General features: G+C 48.5%; 1 protein-coding gene across 1 annotated transcript in view; it reads left to right on the top strand.

Moving 5' to 3' along the window:
• Nucleotides 1–14,583, top strand: part of LOC119112910 (uncharacterized) — a 66,787-nt gene that overhangs the window by 40,022 nt on the left and 12,182 nt on the right. The window contains exon 11 of the mRNA XM_037237216.1: nucleotides 2,717–2,844. Within this exon, the coding sequence (XP_037093111.1) occupies nucleotides 2,717–2,844 (128 nt within the window). The remainder of the gene's footprint in view (nucleotides 1–2,716; nucleotides 2,845–14,583) is intronic.

Genomic DNA, 14,583 nt, shown 5'->3' on the forward strand with positions numbered 1-14,583 from the left:
GCTATGTTTAGGTCAACTTACTATGTTTAGGCTAACCCACTCCGCCTGCTGTAACTCTGAGACATCCAAGACATCAGAAGCTGACAATGGCGTTCCTGTGACTGGAGAGACAGTGAGGCCCTAACACTAGAGGCATGGGCGTCGCCTGGCAGGCAGAGGCCGGAGCAGACGCGGCCACCTGGGACAGCCACGCACAACACAGCGTGTAAAAGCGGATACGCGATGCGTGGAAGTGGTGGGGCGTCCTGATCGGCAGTGGACTGGAACTCTTGCCTGGTTGACTTCTGGAATCCACGGGCGTCAGCTGCGCGCCAGCTGTGGTCGGAGTGGTGCGGAGCTGGCGACGGCGAGCGCGGTGGCGTCAGGTCCGCATGAGTGGCCTATACGTTCGGGGCAGGCCAACTCGACGGCGGAGGTGGGCACATTTAAGGGAACGCCAGCTGGATGACGTGGGCCGCCTCGCCAAAGTATAACTGACTGAAACGCCGCATTGCCACATGGGCAACGTCGTCACACGCCCCCCTGGCGAGAGCGTCGCCAGCACCAGTGCCCGCGGTGCCGGCCCTAGCCAAGACCTATGGGTGGGGGTGGGGTGGGGGTGGGGGGTGGGGGACGCTCGCGTCCGTCGGGAGCCGGCGTCTCGACCGCGTTGCCGGTGACAGGCCTCTGGCGGGGGGCAATTAGTGGAGCGGCCGCCAGACGCCGGCCGTCGACCTGTCAGCGGCTGGCTCGGCGGCCGGCCGGCGCGACGACCGGCCGGTCGGGAAGCCGCTGCCGTGCGGCCGGACTGATTGCGCCCTCACGCGGCCAGCCCCTCCCCCTCCCCCACCGACCGACTCCCGGACGTGGCACGATGTACCTGGCAGAGACTGCGCGAGCCCGGCGGAACATGCTCGGTCTGTGCGCCACGCTCTTCAGGTACATAGAAAGCTTCCAATGAGGGACAGACAGCTACTTTTGCACGACTGGACCGTTCCGCATGTACACAAAAATATTTGCGTTCAATTAACTTTCGCAGCGTGTTTCCACGTCTGTGAAAGCCTCGACGTGATGTTTCCATGCCTTTGCAATTAACTTGGTGGTCTGTGCACCACCACCCACGCACTTGCTGGCAACCTTGCAGAGGCGGTCAGGCAGGTGGTGAGGTGGGGGTGGGGGGTGGGGGTGGGATACGCTACAGTCGAAGCAGAGGTGGTGCAGGCAGGTGGTGAGGTAGGGGGTGGGGGGAGATACACTACAGTCGAAGCAGAGGTGGTCAGGCAGGTGGTACGGTGGGATGGGGGGGGGGGGGATACACTACAGTCGAAGCAGAGGTGGTCAGGCAGGTGGTGAGGTGGTGGGGGGGGGGGGGGGGTGGAAGGATGCACTACAGTCGAAGCAGAGGTGGTTAGACGGGTGGTGGTGGGCGTGGTGGGATGGTGGTAAGATACGCCCCAGTCGAAATCACAATGTGCTGGTAAGACAAGCTTTCAGTCGTCGGAATAATGTGCTCCCGTGGTGTTTGTGGTGTACATATGCGTGTCTCTGGGACTGCCTGCGCGTGCACTGTACATATTTGTTAGTGCGTGCAATGTACATACATGCACAGGCAACTTCCATTTCAAGCATTGTCCAAAGGGATTTCCACGTGTGTCCAGATGTTAAAACCGATAGGGTGACAGGATGGCAGAGGCATTTAAACATGTGCGCTTGAAGGGGTCAATCAACAGAATAGTGAGAAGGCAATCCAATGACACAAAAAGTAGAATAGGGAAAACAGCCTGGCGTTTTTCAGGGGAAGGGTGTGCCCGCATGAATGTCCTTTGCTTTTTGCCTTTTTTTGGCCTTAACCCTGTCAATGGTTTTATCTGCAGGCTGCCACAGAGGGGACCAGAACGAGGATGATGGGCTCTCGGCGTGGTGCTCGTTTTACCGACTTTTCAGTTTAGCGTTTCTTTTTCAGCACTTCGTCCAAAATTTTCCGGAATCGCTGACGCATATTAGCACAAAGAGCATCCAGAACACCTTGGGTAACCGGGCCTCAGTAATGTTAGACTTAAACACTAGGCCGATGGCAATGCACAGACCAAAAGTGCCTTAACCAACCCAAAATTATTGTTGGAGCTCCTCGTGATGAAGCTTGTCTCCCTGGCAAACAGTCTTGTTTCTCCTTGGTGCAACGTCGCCGTCACGATGTGCTTAAATCAACCTGAGACAGCATGTGACTTGTTCTCCATTCTGTCACGTCCAGCCCACTAGAGCGGACACATTTTTCAGAAGACATGAACCGAAATGAAATGAAATTTCAGAAATCGCAACCAATGAACCGTCCAGAGTCGGAGTTTGCCTGTTGTTGTCGCATTCATGGATGCAAAACGCCACTCTCTGCGTTTTTGGCGCACTGCGTTTCAGTCTGTTCTACCGATGCCCTACCCAGTTCGCGATAGGTCCGACTCAAGGCGGATGATCATCGCAGAGCCACGTCCAGTCATCGCGACAACAGATGTGTGCATGTTCACGCCATGTATGTACTGACAAGCGGGCGCGTGTACATGCGTGCGGCACGGTTCTGATCCGGCACCATTCGCTGACCGTTCGTTCGTTCGTTCTGATGCGGCGCGATTCACTGATCGTTCGTTCTGATGCTGCGCGATTCACTGATCGTTCGTTCTGATGCGGCCGATTGGCTGACCGTTCGTTCTGATGCGGCCGATTGGCTGACCGTTTCGCTCGGCAGGGACAGCCCGGTGCCGACTCGGCCTCCTGAGAGCCGGCGCGGACTCTGGCACCAGCACCTGCTCGACGCGTCGGCCGGCGCCGAGCGCACCCGCCGCTGCATGGACGAACGCGAGCCGCACATCACCGGTCAGTTGTCAGCTGTCCTGACCATGTGCTGGGTGGCGTCGCGTTTGTGCCGAGCCACGAAACAGGCTCCCACAGGTGTTCCCCTTATGCATTGATGGCATCCTGGATTCACTGCTGAAATTTGTTAGGAATTAACTGCTAGGCGGGGTACGCATGTTGTTCCCTGGCTCTTGATATACCGTTATAATGATAACATGGTCAGAGTTAAACAGCGGGGTAGTGGCCATAGCTGCCCAGGCTGCTTCATCGCGGCGACCAGAATTAGGCGGGTGCTCTGTCGTGCCGACTAAAGTTAGACGGTCTCGTCTTAACATCGTCACTGTAGGGCTGGTGGAGCTGTAGTGATGAGGGTGCTCAGCTCTGGACCTGAGCTCCTGGCCACATCACTGCCGCATCACTCATGGACCTAATAAAGCCACCCTGTCTCAGGATGGTCCTAACAATCGTTGAGACTCCAATCACTATCATAAAGCAACATCACTTTGATTTTGCTCCGGCGTCACAGACTAATGAGCTCATGTTATTCCTTATTTCTTCATACATCTTCAGTGAGGAACCATGAGAAAAGCAGGGAGGCATCTTGTGACCCAGCATTGTCATCTGCATTCATCGGGAAGTGAACAGATCGGAACTTATTCACCAGGCGATGAATATTTGCCTGCCAAAATGCCCGTTGCCACGTCACCTAGGCTTGTGCTCCGCGTTGGAGTGGCGTCGAGAAAACCAGTTTTGCTGAGGTGTAGACCTGCCGGAGCGACAGATTCTGCAGCGCAAGCGACTGATTGTGCTGAAACAGCCAGAAAAAAATGACGCCTGCGAAATTCAATCTGGATTCGTCACGCGCAGTGAAAGGCCAGCATATTTGGCAGGCAGTCGCTCGAGTCGCTCTGGCACATCAATGGCTCGTTCAAACAGCGTCACTTTGATTTATGCTCTGACGTCACAAACCAAGAGGCTCGTGGAGCGATTCTGCAATAAGCCATTGCAACCACTCTGCTCTGCAATGCATTGCACAACTCTGAAGTAAATGTCAGGTATATTGAATTTTGAGTGGGATGTGATGCTATCAAAAGGTCAGCTAGAATCAGTAAGATTGCGCCAAACGTCCCCCAGTGGCCTATCTCCATGTTTCTGGTGAAATCCAGCATATCAGATGCAAACCTGGCTCTTGTTAATGTTTTGTTACATGCACGGACAGGCTCGGTATCCAACGTTGCGTTCGCCGTAGCACAACGGTTGCCTTAAGGTGGTTGTGCCCGCCGAAATTTGAGGCCTTGGTAGCGAGCATGGAACCCTTACAACCGAATCTCGATAAGCGACTCGCATCAGAGCCTCAGATCCAATACGACTTATTCAACGCACTTGAACGCACGCAGAAAATAAAACATAGTATTGGAAGCGTAAATAAACAGCCGGACCACCATACAATTGGCTGTTTAAGCGCTAATGTTCTTCCTTGGATTCCAGTGCAAAATATGTACCCCTCAGTAGAACGTTTTAAATTTTGGGTGTTCCATAACCTACAGCAGTCGATACACCCCAAAACCCTAAATTATCATCACCATCTCTCATGTCTAGATAATGGCTCTTATTAGAGGCTCATATTCTTAAATAGCATTTATGGAGAAACAAAACTACAGTTAGCTGGCTACGTACTCCGTACCACATTTTTCAAATTTCCTTGCCATAATTCTTCACTGGTTATGCTGCGCTGTGCACTTTCGGGAACATCATTCCCAGGGACAACGTTCGTGAATGTTACATTCCCCGGTCATGCAGTCAAAACAAGGTGAGAACAGGCCAAGCTCGATGAACGTGCATGCACACACACACACACACACACACACACAAATACAGGCGTGCAATAAACGTGAGAAGTGTGCGCATGCTGAACGACGAGACACAACCGATATTTCACAGATCTCGTGGAAAGCGAGCGAAGTTGTCCGTCTTGCCGCGTGTGGATGCGGATGCTGCTGCTGCGGCCAACACGCTAACAATCGAATCTGGTTCACCGCTGTTCAGTACACGGTGCCAAAGGTTTAGAAAGCTTTTTGCTGTCAGCCCCCCCCCCCCCCCCCTCCCCCTCTATCCCCGTCCATCGGCCCAGGTCTTCCAACAAGTCAGAAGCTTTGGCAAACACGCCACAATGTTGACTGGTGTGTAGATGCTGCCCTGACAGCAAAGGCTGCCTGCCACTTTGTATGCTCGTCCCGTTACGACTCGCCTCGTCCCGTGTCGTCCCGTTCCGGCGCAGGCAAGGAGCCTGTGTGACGCGTCATGTGAGGACTGGAGGCGGCTGCCGGTGGCTTCTTCATGTTTTTTAAAGTATGTTTGTTCCTTTCAAGATTTGAAAGTTTTTTCTTCAAAAAGCTTTTGTCCAACCTTTTTCATTGCATGGAAGTCTGGGATCAGGTCTCTTGATAGGCAGCGTTTGTTGTGTGCGCCCTGACCCTACCATCCGATCGTGAAATTCCGGGTCAATGGCAGAAGTTTGTAGGTAGAGATTAGCGAACTTCATTGTTCCCTAAAGTCCATCCTACACTATAACATCAAAAGGCATGTGCTCTAACTTGCCCTGTGTAGGAAAGTTCGGCACAAACCACACCCTCTGTGAGGTCGGGAGAGCTCGCATCACGCGTGGACATTCGTGGATCAATGGGTTCCGCTCCGATTTAGGTTTAGAAGTTTGTAAGGGTTTTTTGACAGTCAGAAAACGATAAATCCTGAAACGGGGAAAAATAAACGGGACGCAGAAAGCAAATGATGCCAGTAATATGTCGCACTATGCTAGGCGAACCATGAATTACAAGAACACGCGAAGCTTGTGCGGGCCTGTCGTCGTAATTAAGAAAGCGCGCATGTATGGCAAACATACGCTTCAGTGCTTTGTTTTCGTTTGTGACGATGCAGAATAAATCGCTGACCTAAAAACAGTATGATCAGATGGCGCCCACCTCACGTTAGGCCCGTGTGCAGGCCAACGCCAAGGCCAGCTATTGTAGAACTGGTGCAGCGTAAAGAGGAGCTTTTGGAGAAATGAGAAAGATGCTACACAGCAATCATCTGCAAGATTAATGCAGAAACTGTTTTGACGTAAGCTTAACCTCTATAAACGTATTGAGCTCACTAAAAGCTGCGGTATTTTATCTTTCCTAGAACGAGCAAAAACTTATCACCGCATTGTCTGTTTTTTAGACCATAAATTACATGCACCTGAACATCGAACAAGGCGCTTTTGCACTTTGCCTTGTGCTATACCTTTACCATATATTGCCCCGGTACCTTTGTCGGTAAAACTCGGTCATAATTATACAGGTCCACCGTGCGGCTAAAAATTTTCGAAATCAGTGCAGCGTAAGAAAACTTAACTTGCAAAAAGAGAGGAACGGACAAAATAAGATATCAAACAGAGTGGAACAGCATGCAACAGTTTTTTTACAGTCCGACGTAAAAATGATTGTTCGATAGGTTCATTTCCAGCAGCAGAATCAGTGGTCAGCAGCCTCTTGGGGATGCAGGGGGTCTGCAGTATGAAATGTGTGTGGTACCATATGTGGCCTTTCATCACCGCCCCCGATCACTACAGTGGTCAACAGCGTCCCTTACCGGCGTTCGACAGTAGACCTACACTCTATTCACAGACGCTTAATGCCCGAACGGTGTCTCGGACCCGTTGCAAGCCCCCAGTCAGTCAGCAATGATCCAAGGAGCTGCATAACAGTCCAAGATTGCTTGCGTTTAGCCGCTTTACTATTCGCCAATCCTTTTTTATCAAGAGATCAGGTAAAATCGCCTGGTCTCTAGCTTCTGTGCTTTAAAAAGTCAGAAGTGGTCTTTTGTTCGTATTATTCCGGCACGAAACCACGTCTTGATGTCTAAGAATCCATGCTGGGTTTCGTAATCAGCTCCACTAGTGGTTAGGAAGCGAAACATACTCCCTAATATTTGTTTCCAATCAATTAAAACTAATTCAAACTTTCCTACGATCCCAAGAACAAAGCCTTTTCCCGGTATTTTTGATAATTTCCAAAGGTAAAGCAGCCACTGGGACATTTATCAGTCTTACCTGACAGCACAAATGGCAGAGATTTATTCATTTTAGAAGGCGATTTCTTTATAGAGGCTCGTACTAACTCCAAACTGTGTTCAGTAATCCAACGTTAATTACAGCTGAGGTTTTGAACTTGCGGCGAACGTACTAGTTACACATTTTTGCGATCACTCGACGGTTCACGTTTGAGAAATGTACGTCAGAATGCATAAATAGGCAATCCAGACGTTAAACGCGTGGCCTGAAGTATTACATGCAACTGTGGAGATCTTGCGCATGATTCTAAAATGAAAGAAGTTACAATGAATTTAACTCTGTAGTTATCTGCTCTCGTAGGCGAGCGATACACGAAGTGCATTTATGCATCCCAAATCCACGAGATTGGAATCTTTGGACATGCATTTCTCAACAGTTCACACTCCCCACAGCCGTCTAGCCGGATCGCTGGGATGGGATCGATTAACCGGCCCCTGCGACTGGTCGTTTGATTGGTGGGCAGCCGGCTAACTGGAAACCAACCTCCAATGGGTAAAATAGCTGGCGAAATTTGGGGTTAAGTAGAAGTGAGCCAATGTTGTCATGAATATTACTTAACTGCTGCACTACATGAAAATATGAAAACGGTCGCATGGATTCAGCGCCAACTGCAGTGCTGTTTTGTACCCTTGTAGCTCCTGTTTAGTGGGAAGGCGGAAGCTTAACTCACCATTGAAGGTGAAAACGCTTTAATTGGGAAAACCATTAGCAAAGACAAACAGCCTGCATGGGAGAAACAACACTAATGAGCTTCTAACGAGCCTCGCGCATTAGCCACAGTCGCCTCCGGCTCCAAAAATGCGGACCTGCGGCGGCTTAAGGCGTGGCATGGCCGTGCAATAGACTACTGCAGCCTCGCCCTGATAGAAGACGGTGCTCGCTCACCCACTCACCGCGTGAAAGAAGCCGTACGGACCGCCACGGGGCACAGCGTCACCGGCCACCGCCGCCGCCAGCGTCGCCCTGCGCAGCACGAGCAACACCCCTCCCCCTCCCTCTCCGGACAAGTGGAGCACTAAATTACTGACGAACGCTGGTACCGGAAGTCCGACGGCCCTCGGCGCTGGCTCGTTTGCATTCAGGGCCGGTGCCGCGGGGAAGCGGGCCAAAGCGTCGATGACGGCCGGCCGCTCGCTCGCCATGCATCGCTCGGCCCCGAACGCGGCGCAGAAGAGCGGCGTTTCCGGTGGACGTGACAGACCGCCGTCGGCGGCCGGCCTTCTCGGGACGGTGGGCGAACAGCCGACGTCACGTACAGGCGGGCCCCTGCTGCGGAGCCCTGCTCGGGTTATTCCGCCTGGCTTGTAGCAGGACGGGACCACTGATGTTCGCTGAACCACCGACAGATACGTTATTGCTGTTGCTGTGGGCGGCGCCGCGTTGTACGCTCCCCGGCATTATGAAAGTATGAAGATTTGCCGTTGGTTGTCGTCACACGGAAGCACTTGCCGGTCATTTCGTAGCAGTCAGATGGGACAGCTTCCGGGTTGTAAACTGCTGACTTATCGTGGGCTCAGTTGTGAAGCGTGGGTACTATCGCCGAGCTTTGCATCACAAACTGCCCCTGGGGAGCCATCAAGTGCCAACTACAAGGACTCCAGGCTACAGACGTGCGGCGTGTGCTGAATTAGCGATATAGCAGTGGGCATCCAATCCGGTTGCAATTATGAGGCAACGCAATGAATCGTCGAGTAATCTTTTAAGAACATTCGCCAGCCTTATAACAGGCCGTAACAGCACTTGCGCCTGTCGTCAATGTATGTCGTTAAGCATCGGCAAACGGAAACAGTGTGTTAACGATCATGCAACTGGTTTCAAATATCTTCCAAGCTCCAGAGGCACTTAATGGACTTGATGCCTACATAGGCTGTGGTTCATCGAAAAACCGACCGGCGGCGTTGTGCGATAGATACGTACGTAAAATTATCGCTTGACCTTACATAACGTCGTGACGCGTGACCAGCCGCGACCATTAGCCTTTTAAAAGAGACACGTCGGTCGAGGCAGTCACGAACCATGACATGTGCTTGTAAATATAATATCGCATTAATGTCGAAACCTGGAGTAACTGTGGTTTTCACGCGAAAATGTGGACAATATGTTCGATGTGGTGCATATCTTTTGGTGAGTGCAACGGCGCTCTAACTGACGCCCCGGGCCGCTTCGGATTCGTCAGTCATTAGCGGAAAACCAAAGTGCTTAGTAATACATCGGCGTGCAAATGATACGCCAAGCTATGATTTTAACTTCTTGATTGCATATTGATGTGTTCTGACGCACATTCTTCACGCGTGAAACGTCGAGCAATCCTACCAAATATTCAATTAGTTAGTTGGTTAGTTTTTTTACTTTTAGGGGCGTGCCAACTGCATTGGGTATTTGCGCCCTTGCAACTGCACTGTGTATTCAGTTAGTAAATGTAAAAAGAATGCAAGCAGTTCCACATAAGATTTATGCGATTGCCTTAAGAGCGCCCGCATGAATCGCTCCCGAATGCTGGTCCGCCACTTACACTTGTTCAAATGCTTGCAATACTAAAAGAGCGTTGTCTGCCGCTGTTTCCTGGGAAGCGCACCTACTTCGTACACGGTGCCCTGCCTCGCAAGGGTTAGCCTGGGAGCAGACAAAACAATATACCCTTCGTTCGTGGGTATACCTGAGCATCGTTCCGCTCCTAACGAATATATTTCAGCTCTGACTCACGGCACAAGGTGTTGCTTTCGACGGCCAGTTCGGCGCAGCCTTGAGTCGGTTCCGACTCCGGCTCGAGGAACTGTCACTAAAGCCCAGACAATGTTGATAGTGTCAATTTTGGTGACGGCAGGATGGGAGACATCCTGTTGTGAGGTCTTTATACAAACGCCAAAATGCAATTCATTTGCATAGCAACGGAGAGGTATATGTATGTGTCTCATGCGGTATTCATTTAAGTTGTCTGACTATGAACGCACTTTGTTTCATAAATTTATATAGTTAAGTGACTCACCCTGGCTTTGCTAGTTCAGTCCCGACTCCAAATTACGAGATGATTTGAAAGGAATCGCTTTCGCCCTGACTCAGCATGGACTTGATTGGTTCTGGACTCGATTCAGTGTCCACAGAGTCAGACACATGTTTGCCCTTCATACTGTACTAGTTATTAAATAGCTATACGGGAAAGATTAAATAAGATACTGTTTTATGCATCCAATCTGACCTTTTTGTTTAGCTGGATCTTTGTGACCTCACGCTGAGCAGTGGTTGGCTCAGTTAACTTGACTGGATCTCCCAGACCTCACGCTAAGCATTGATTGTTGTGTGGGCCCTTGCCCTTCCATTTGATCACAAAAATTTACTGCAAATTTGGCGGTGCAAGTTTAACGTGCCGCAGTACTTGGTACGGCTCAGTACAGTACAGTACGGTACGGTACAACGGGACGGTCGGTACAGTACGGCTCTCTCCACCTTCTGACCTCTTCTGGCCTTGAGCGGCCTCTGCCGCCAACCCCAATTAGGGGCCAATATCAAACGTTTACAGCAACTCGAACCCTCACCCCACCAAAAATAAGCGTGACAAAAAATACATATCATACACATGTTGACTTTATACTAATACCGGGAGCTAGGATCGCTTTTGAACTAGGGTGGGAGTGAAAAATTCCATCGCAAAAAGACCGTGCGGGAGTGAAAATTTTTTACAAAAGATGGAGCTTATGAGCTCGTGACTGATGCTTCAGCAAACAAAGACATCTATTTCAAGTTGGCGCGGACGTAATATCAGGAGCCTGACAAAACTATTTCGTTTTTTTAACATCTTGGACCATTAATGTGAAACAGAATACATTGACACGCGCTCGAGTGGGTGACACGCGCTCGGGCAAATTGCCCCCCCCCCGAGGGCTTTTCCCGAATGGTTTCTAAACGGCGCGGGGTAGTTGCGCCAAATTTTGCATAGCTGTAGAAAATTGCACAGCGGATCATTTGACATACAAATTTTAGATGTACCTTGTAAGGTCGCTGACCTATCACAGGTCAAAGTCAGCCCATGGTTTCAGCCAAGGCAATTTGTAGGGAATCGTTCCATCTGATACAACAACGGAGTGTTTGACAAAGACATACATCTCTAAGATGCTTTCTTAGGCACCACAAATATTGAATGAGCAAATTACGTTGACCTGAGGTCAGGTATGATGGTCAGACCAAGGTCAAAACCAACCTGATTCATTACTCTAGGGCTTGCTGAATGGAATAGTTTCTAGTGCTCATTTCAATTTATTGACAGCAGGAACCGCACTATACATCTTCGATTAAGTTCTTACAGGTCAGAACAGGTCATTGACCTAAGATGACTCGGGTCGCACGTTTTGTTTTAGGAACATACTGCCTAGCGCAATCTTTGTCGCTTATTCAAATGCAAAACGCAGAGCAGTCTTGTATCATTTTGGTCACCATGATCTTCAAAGGGTCAAACAAGGTCATTGACCTCAAATGGGCTTGTGACCTTTTGCTTAGAAACAGTTGCCTGGGTTCTGGGGGTGCTTTGGAAACCAACCTGAAATTTGACCTTGTTTGACCTTATTCGACCTGAATGTCATGACCTAGGAAGCTGAAACCCTAACCTACGTGAGTTCACGTATAAGTCAAGACACCCTGTAAATTTTGTGTCTCCAGCTTTCTTAGTTCCCGAGATCTCAGAGGGGCGGGCAATTCGACCCCCCCCCCCCTCCCGCCCACCCGAGCGAAGGGTATCTAGCCGGCCAACCGGGCGCGTGTAAAAACGTAGTAATGTCATGACAGCATTATGAGCATAACAAATTATCAACACCAATAATTTGATGCTGATCTTTTCAATTCCCTTCCACAGCACTTTTAAAACAAAACGAAGCAAAGGAATTCAATAACAACATAACAACAGAAAATGCAACAAGCGTAACACACTCAAACAAAAAACCTTGGACTCCTACACATCAGCCCATCACCAAGCCAAACGCAATAGACATACTTCTGACTTATGTTAAGATGGGGTCAGGGAAAACAAACATTTTGTCACCGTTTCTTACGAAATACCAATGCTTATTTCCATGAAAGTAGCCTATGTCTAACCTACAGAGGCCTTACATCATCTCATCCTGCATAACTTGTTTGTATCACAGCAGCAGTTGTGAGTTACTGATTCTTGCACAATTCTTATTGCCACTTGCCATGCACTTGATCAAATTAACCTAACTTAGAGTAACCCATATGATGAACATCATCTCAACTCACCTATCTGTTGACAGCAGCACCTGTGATAAAAACATGATATTTAAAGCTAGTTTTTGGCTGGTTTCAACTTGCATTTTTATTCAGTTTATTTGTATATGCTTGTTGACATCAGATCAAGTTGACCACGCACAAATCAAAACACTTGAAATCACTTTGAACAACTTGTTTTTTCATGGTTAACCTAGGTCAAGGGCAATAATGGGTATGCTCGACAAAACAATTTCTCTTCTTTAAAAATAACATAACTTTTAGATGACAATGCCGGTATTGCTGCTTGCCTTTTCAGCTGCAGCAAATGCATCCATTTGGGCTTGTTTTCATACTTAATGACGCAAGTTGAGATGTTGGCTTCATCTTTTAAATGGGGTGGTCTGACTATTTGTTACATATCAATATTTAACTCATGTCATAATTGCTATGCAGCTTAGAGTATCCCTGTGTTAAAAATATAGTGCATATATACAGCACAGTCATTTGCCTGTCAGCAAACCATGACAACTATAGAAAACATCGGGTTAAAACAGCCATGAGGGAACATTTTAAGAAATTTGGGGCAAATAGCCAAGAATATGGAACAAAATAAGCTCGTGCACCATAGTTTGTCGTATGGCAAAACTCTATGCATTAAAACAGAAAATGGCTAACTGGTTACCAATCATGTGTTGAAAGCAGGTAAGGTAAACAATTACTCGGTCCACAGGACTTTCTGGCTTCTTCCTGCTCCCCCCGAAACAAAAATTCAGCACCTTTTGCATGGTCTGCTGGCAGACAGAGTCATCCGACTCACCCCCCCCCCCAAACATAAATTTTAATCAGGTCCACCAAACTTTGAGATTAAAATGCGAAACAAGTAAGAGGCGTGCACGATAAACATCTCCAGAGCGCAGAATTTCGCCATCAAACACTTCTGTATTAGCTGCGTCAGGTCTGTCCCAAGGCTCTATATGGCAGCCTTGCCTTGCCTTAATAGCCTTGCCAGGTAGCCTGGTGAGTCAGACACTCGAAAGGCTTGGATTTATCATTACTGAGCACCGCCATGAATCAAGAAATCGGTTAACCGAAGGTTTAAGAGGGCAAAAATGTCGGTAAAAATAAGTTCCGTGCTTCAAATTGTCTCCTTCATTTCCTGTGAATTGTTCACGCTTGGGTGCATATCAAACATATTTGGGCGGCTGGCGAATTAATCCAATCTATATATGAAATACGTACAAGTTTGCAGTTGGAGCATCTTGCAGAGAAATTGGTCAAAATTTTAAGCGGCAGATGGTACCACTAAAGACAATCGAAAAGGAAGGAAGAATAAAGTGGTATCACACTGGTATGCTACCAAGAAAACAAAAGTAGCTAAATAAATATAAAGACCGGTACTTTCCCGCAAAATTTTGTAATCAGCTGATTTGACTTAAGATCTGTTGATGTAAGTGGTCAAATGGTGATATTCATCTTGTAAGTTTAAATTAGAAGACATTTCTTGAACTTTTCACTCATGCATTTCGGGAGTGATGCAATTTAGTGGTCAAGTTTCCTCGGTGAAAAAGAAATACGTGGATTAAAATTATCTACCAGGCCTTGCTGGTGTTGCACCAGGCTCTGCTTTCGTGGCGTGGTGGTGAGACCTAAAAACAGGGGATGCGTGAAAACCTTGCATTTGGCGCACAGCTGCAGATTGTGATGCATTTTGTCAACAAACCAAATTTAATGCGTGCAAGCGGCTGGGGTCGCTGGGGTTCTTGGGCTTGGAGGTACCTGGCGCCCTTGCTCTGTGCATACATAGACATGATTCAGGTGTAGGTGAGGCAGGACATAGCCATAGGTGTCCAGGTTCTGCGAAGCCTCGTTTATGTTTGGTGGTTTCAAGTGAGCTCGATTTTGGATGACATCTGAAAACCTCAGAAAGGAAAATAGGCGTTTGGCATATGCGATTAGATACTGTCAGGCAGGAGTGAAAAATTCACATAAGATATGGGGAAAAGGAGTGAAAAATTCCTCCTCATAGGGTGTTGCTTTACACCCAAAGTCGGCAATTCTAGGACACTGTACTAATATTATGTCACATGTTGCTGATTTGATTTATTCGGTGTACTTCGTGGCACCTTCGCATGACTACAGCCTGTGGAAAGTCACGTTATCGGACCTTAATTGAGGTCAATAAGTGATTCAGCGGCTTTTGAAAAATTTATTGAGGTAACGTAAGGATTTCGTGTTAGCTGGATTTGAACTCGTCAGATGATAATGCGTGCTATGGGTCTTTTTGTGACCCGAACTAGGTTGGATCCATCGCTCTGGTTGACAGTTTCAATGGTGAATTAGAACCCTTCGAAAGTCCCATTCGGTGATTTGTTTCTAGTATAGATAACATAGGTGCTGGTAGATCATGCCAGTTTTGGATGAAATTTTTTGAAAAA

This window comes from Pollicipes pollicipes, unplaced genomic scaffold, assembly GCF_011947565.3.
Source record: "Pollicipes pollicipes isolate AB1234 unplaced genomic scaffold, Ppol_2.1 Scaffold_7261;HRSCAF=8764_pilon_pilon_pilon, whole genome shotgun sequence".
Taxonomy (NCBI): Eukaryota; Metazoa; Arthropoda; class Thecostraca; order Pollicipedomorpha; family Pollicipedidae; genus Pollicipes; species Pollicipes pollicipes.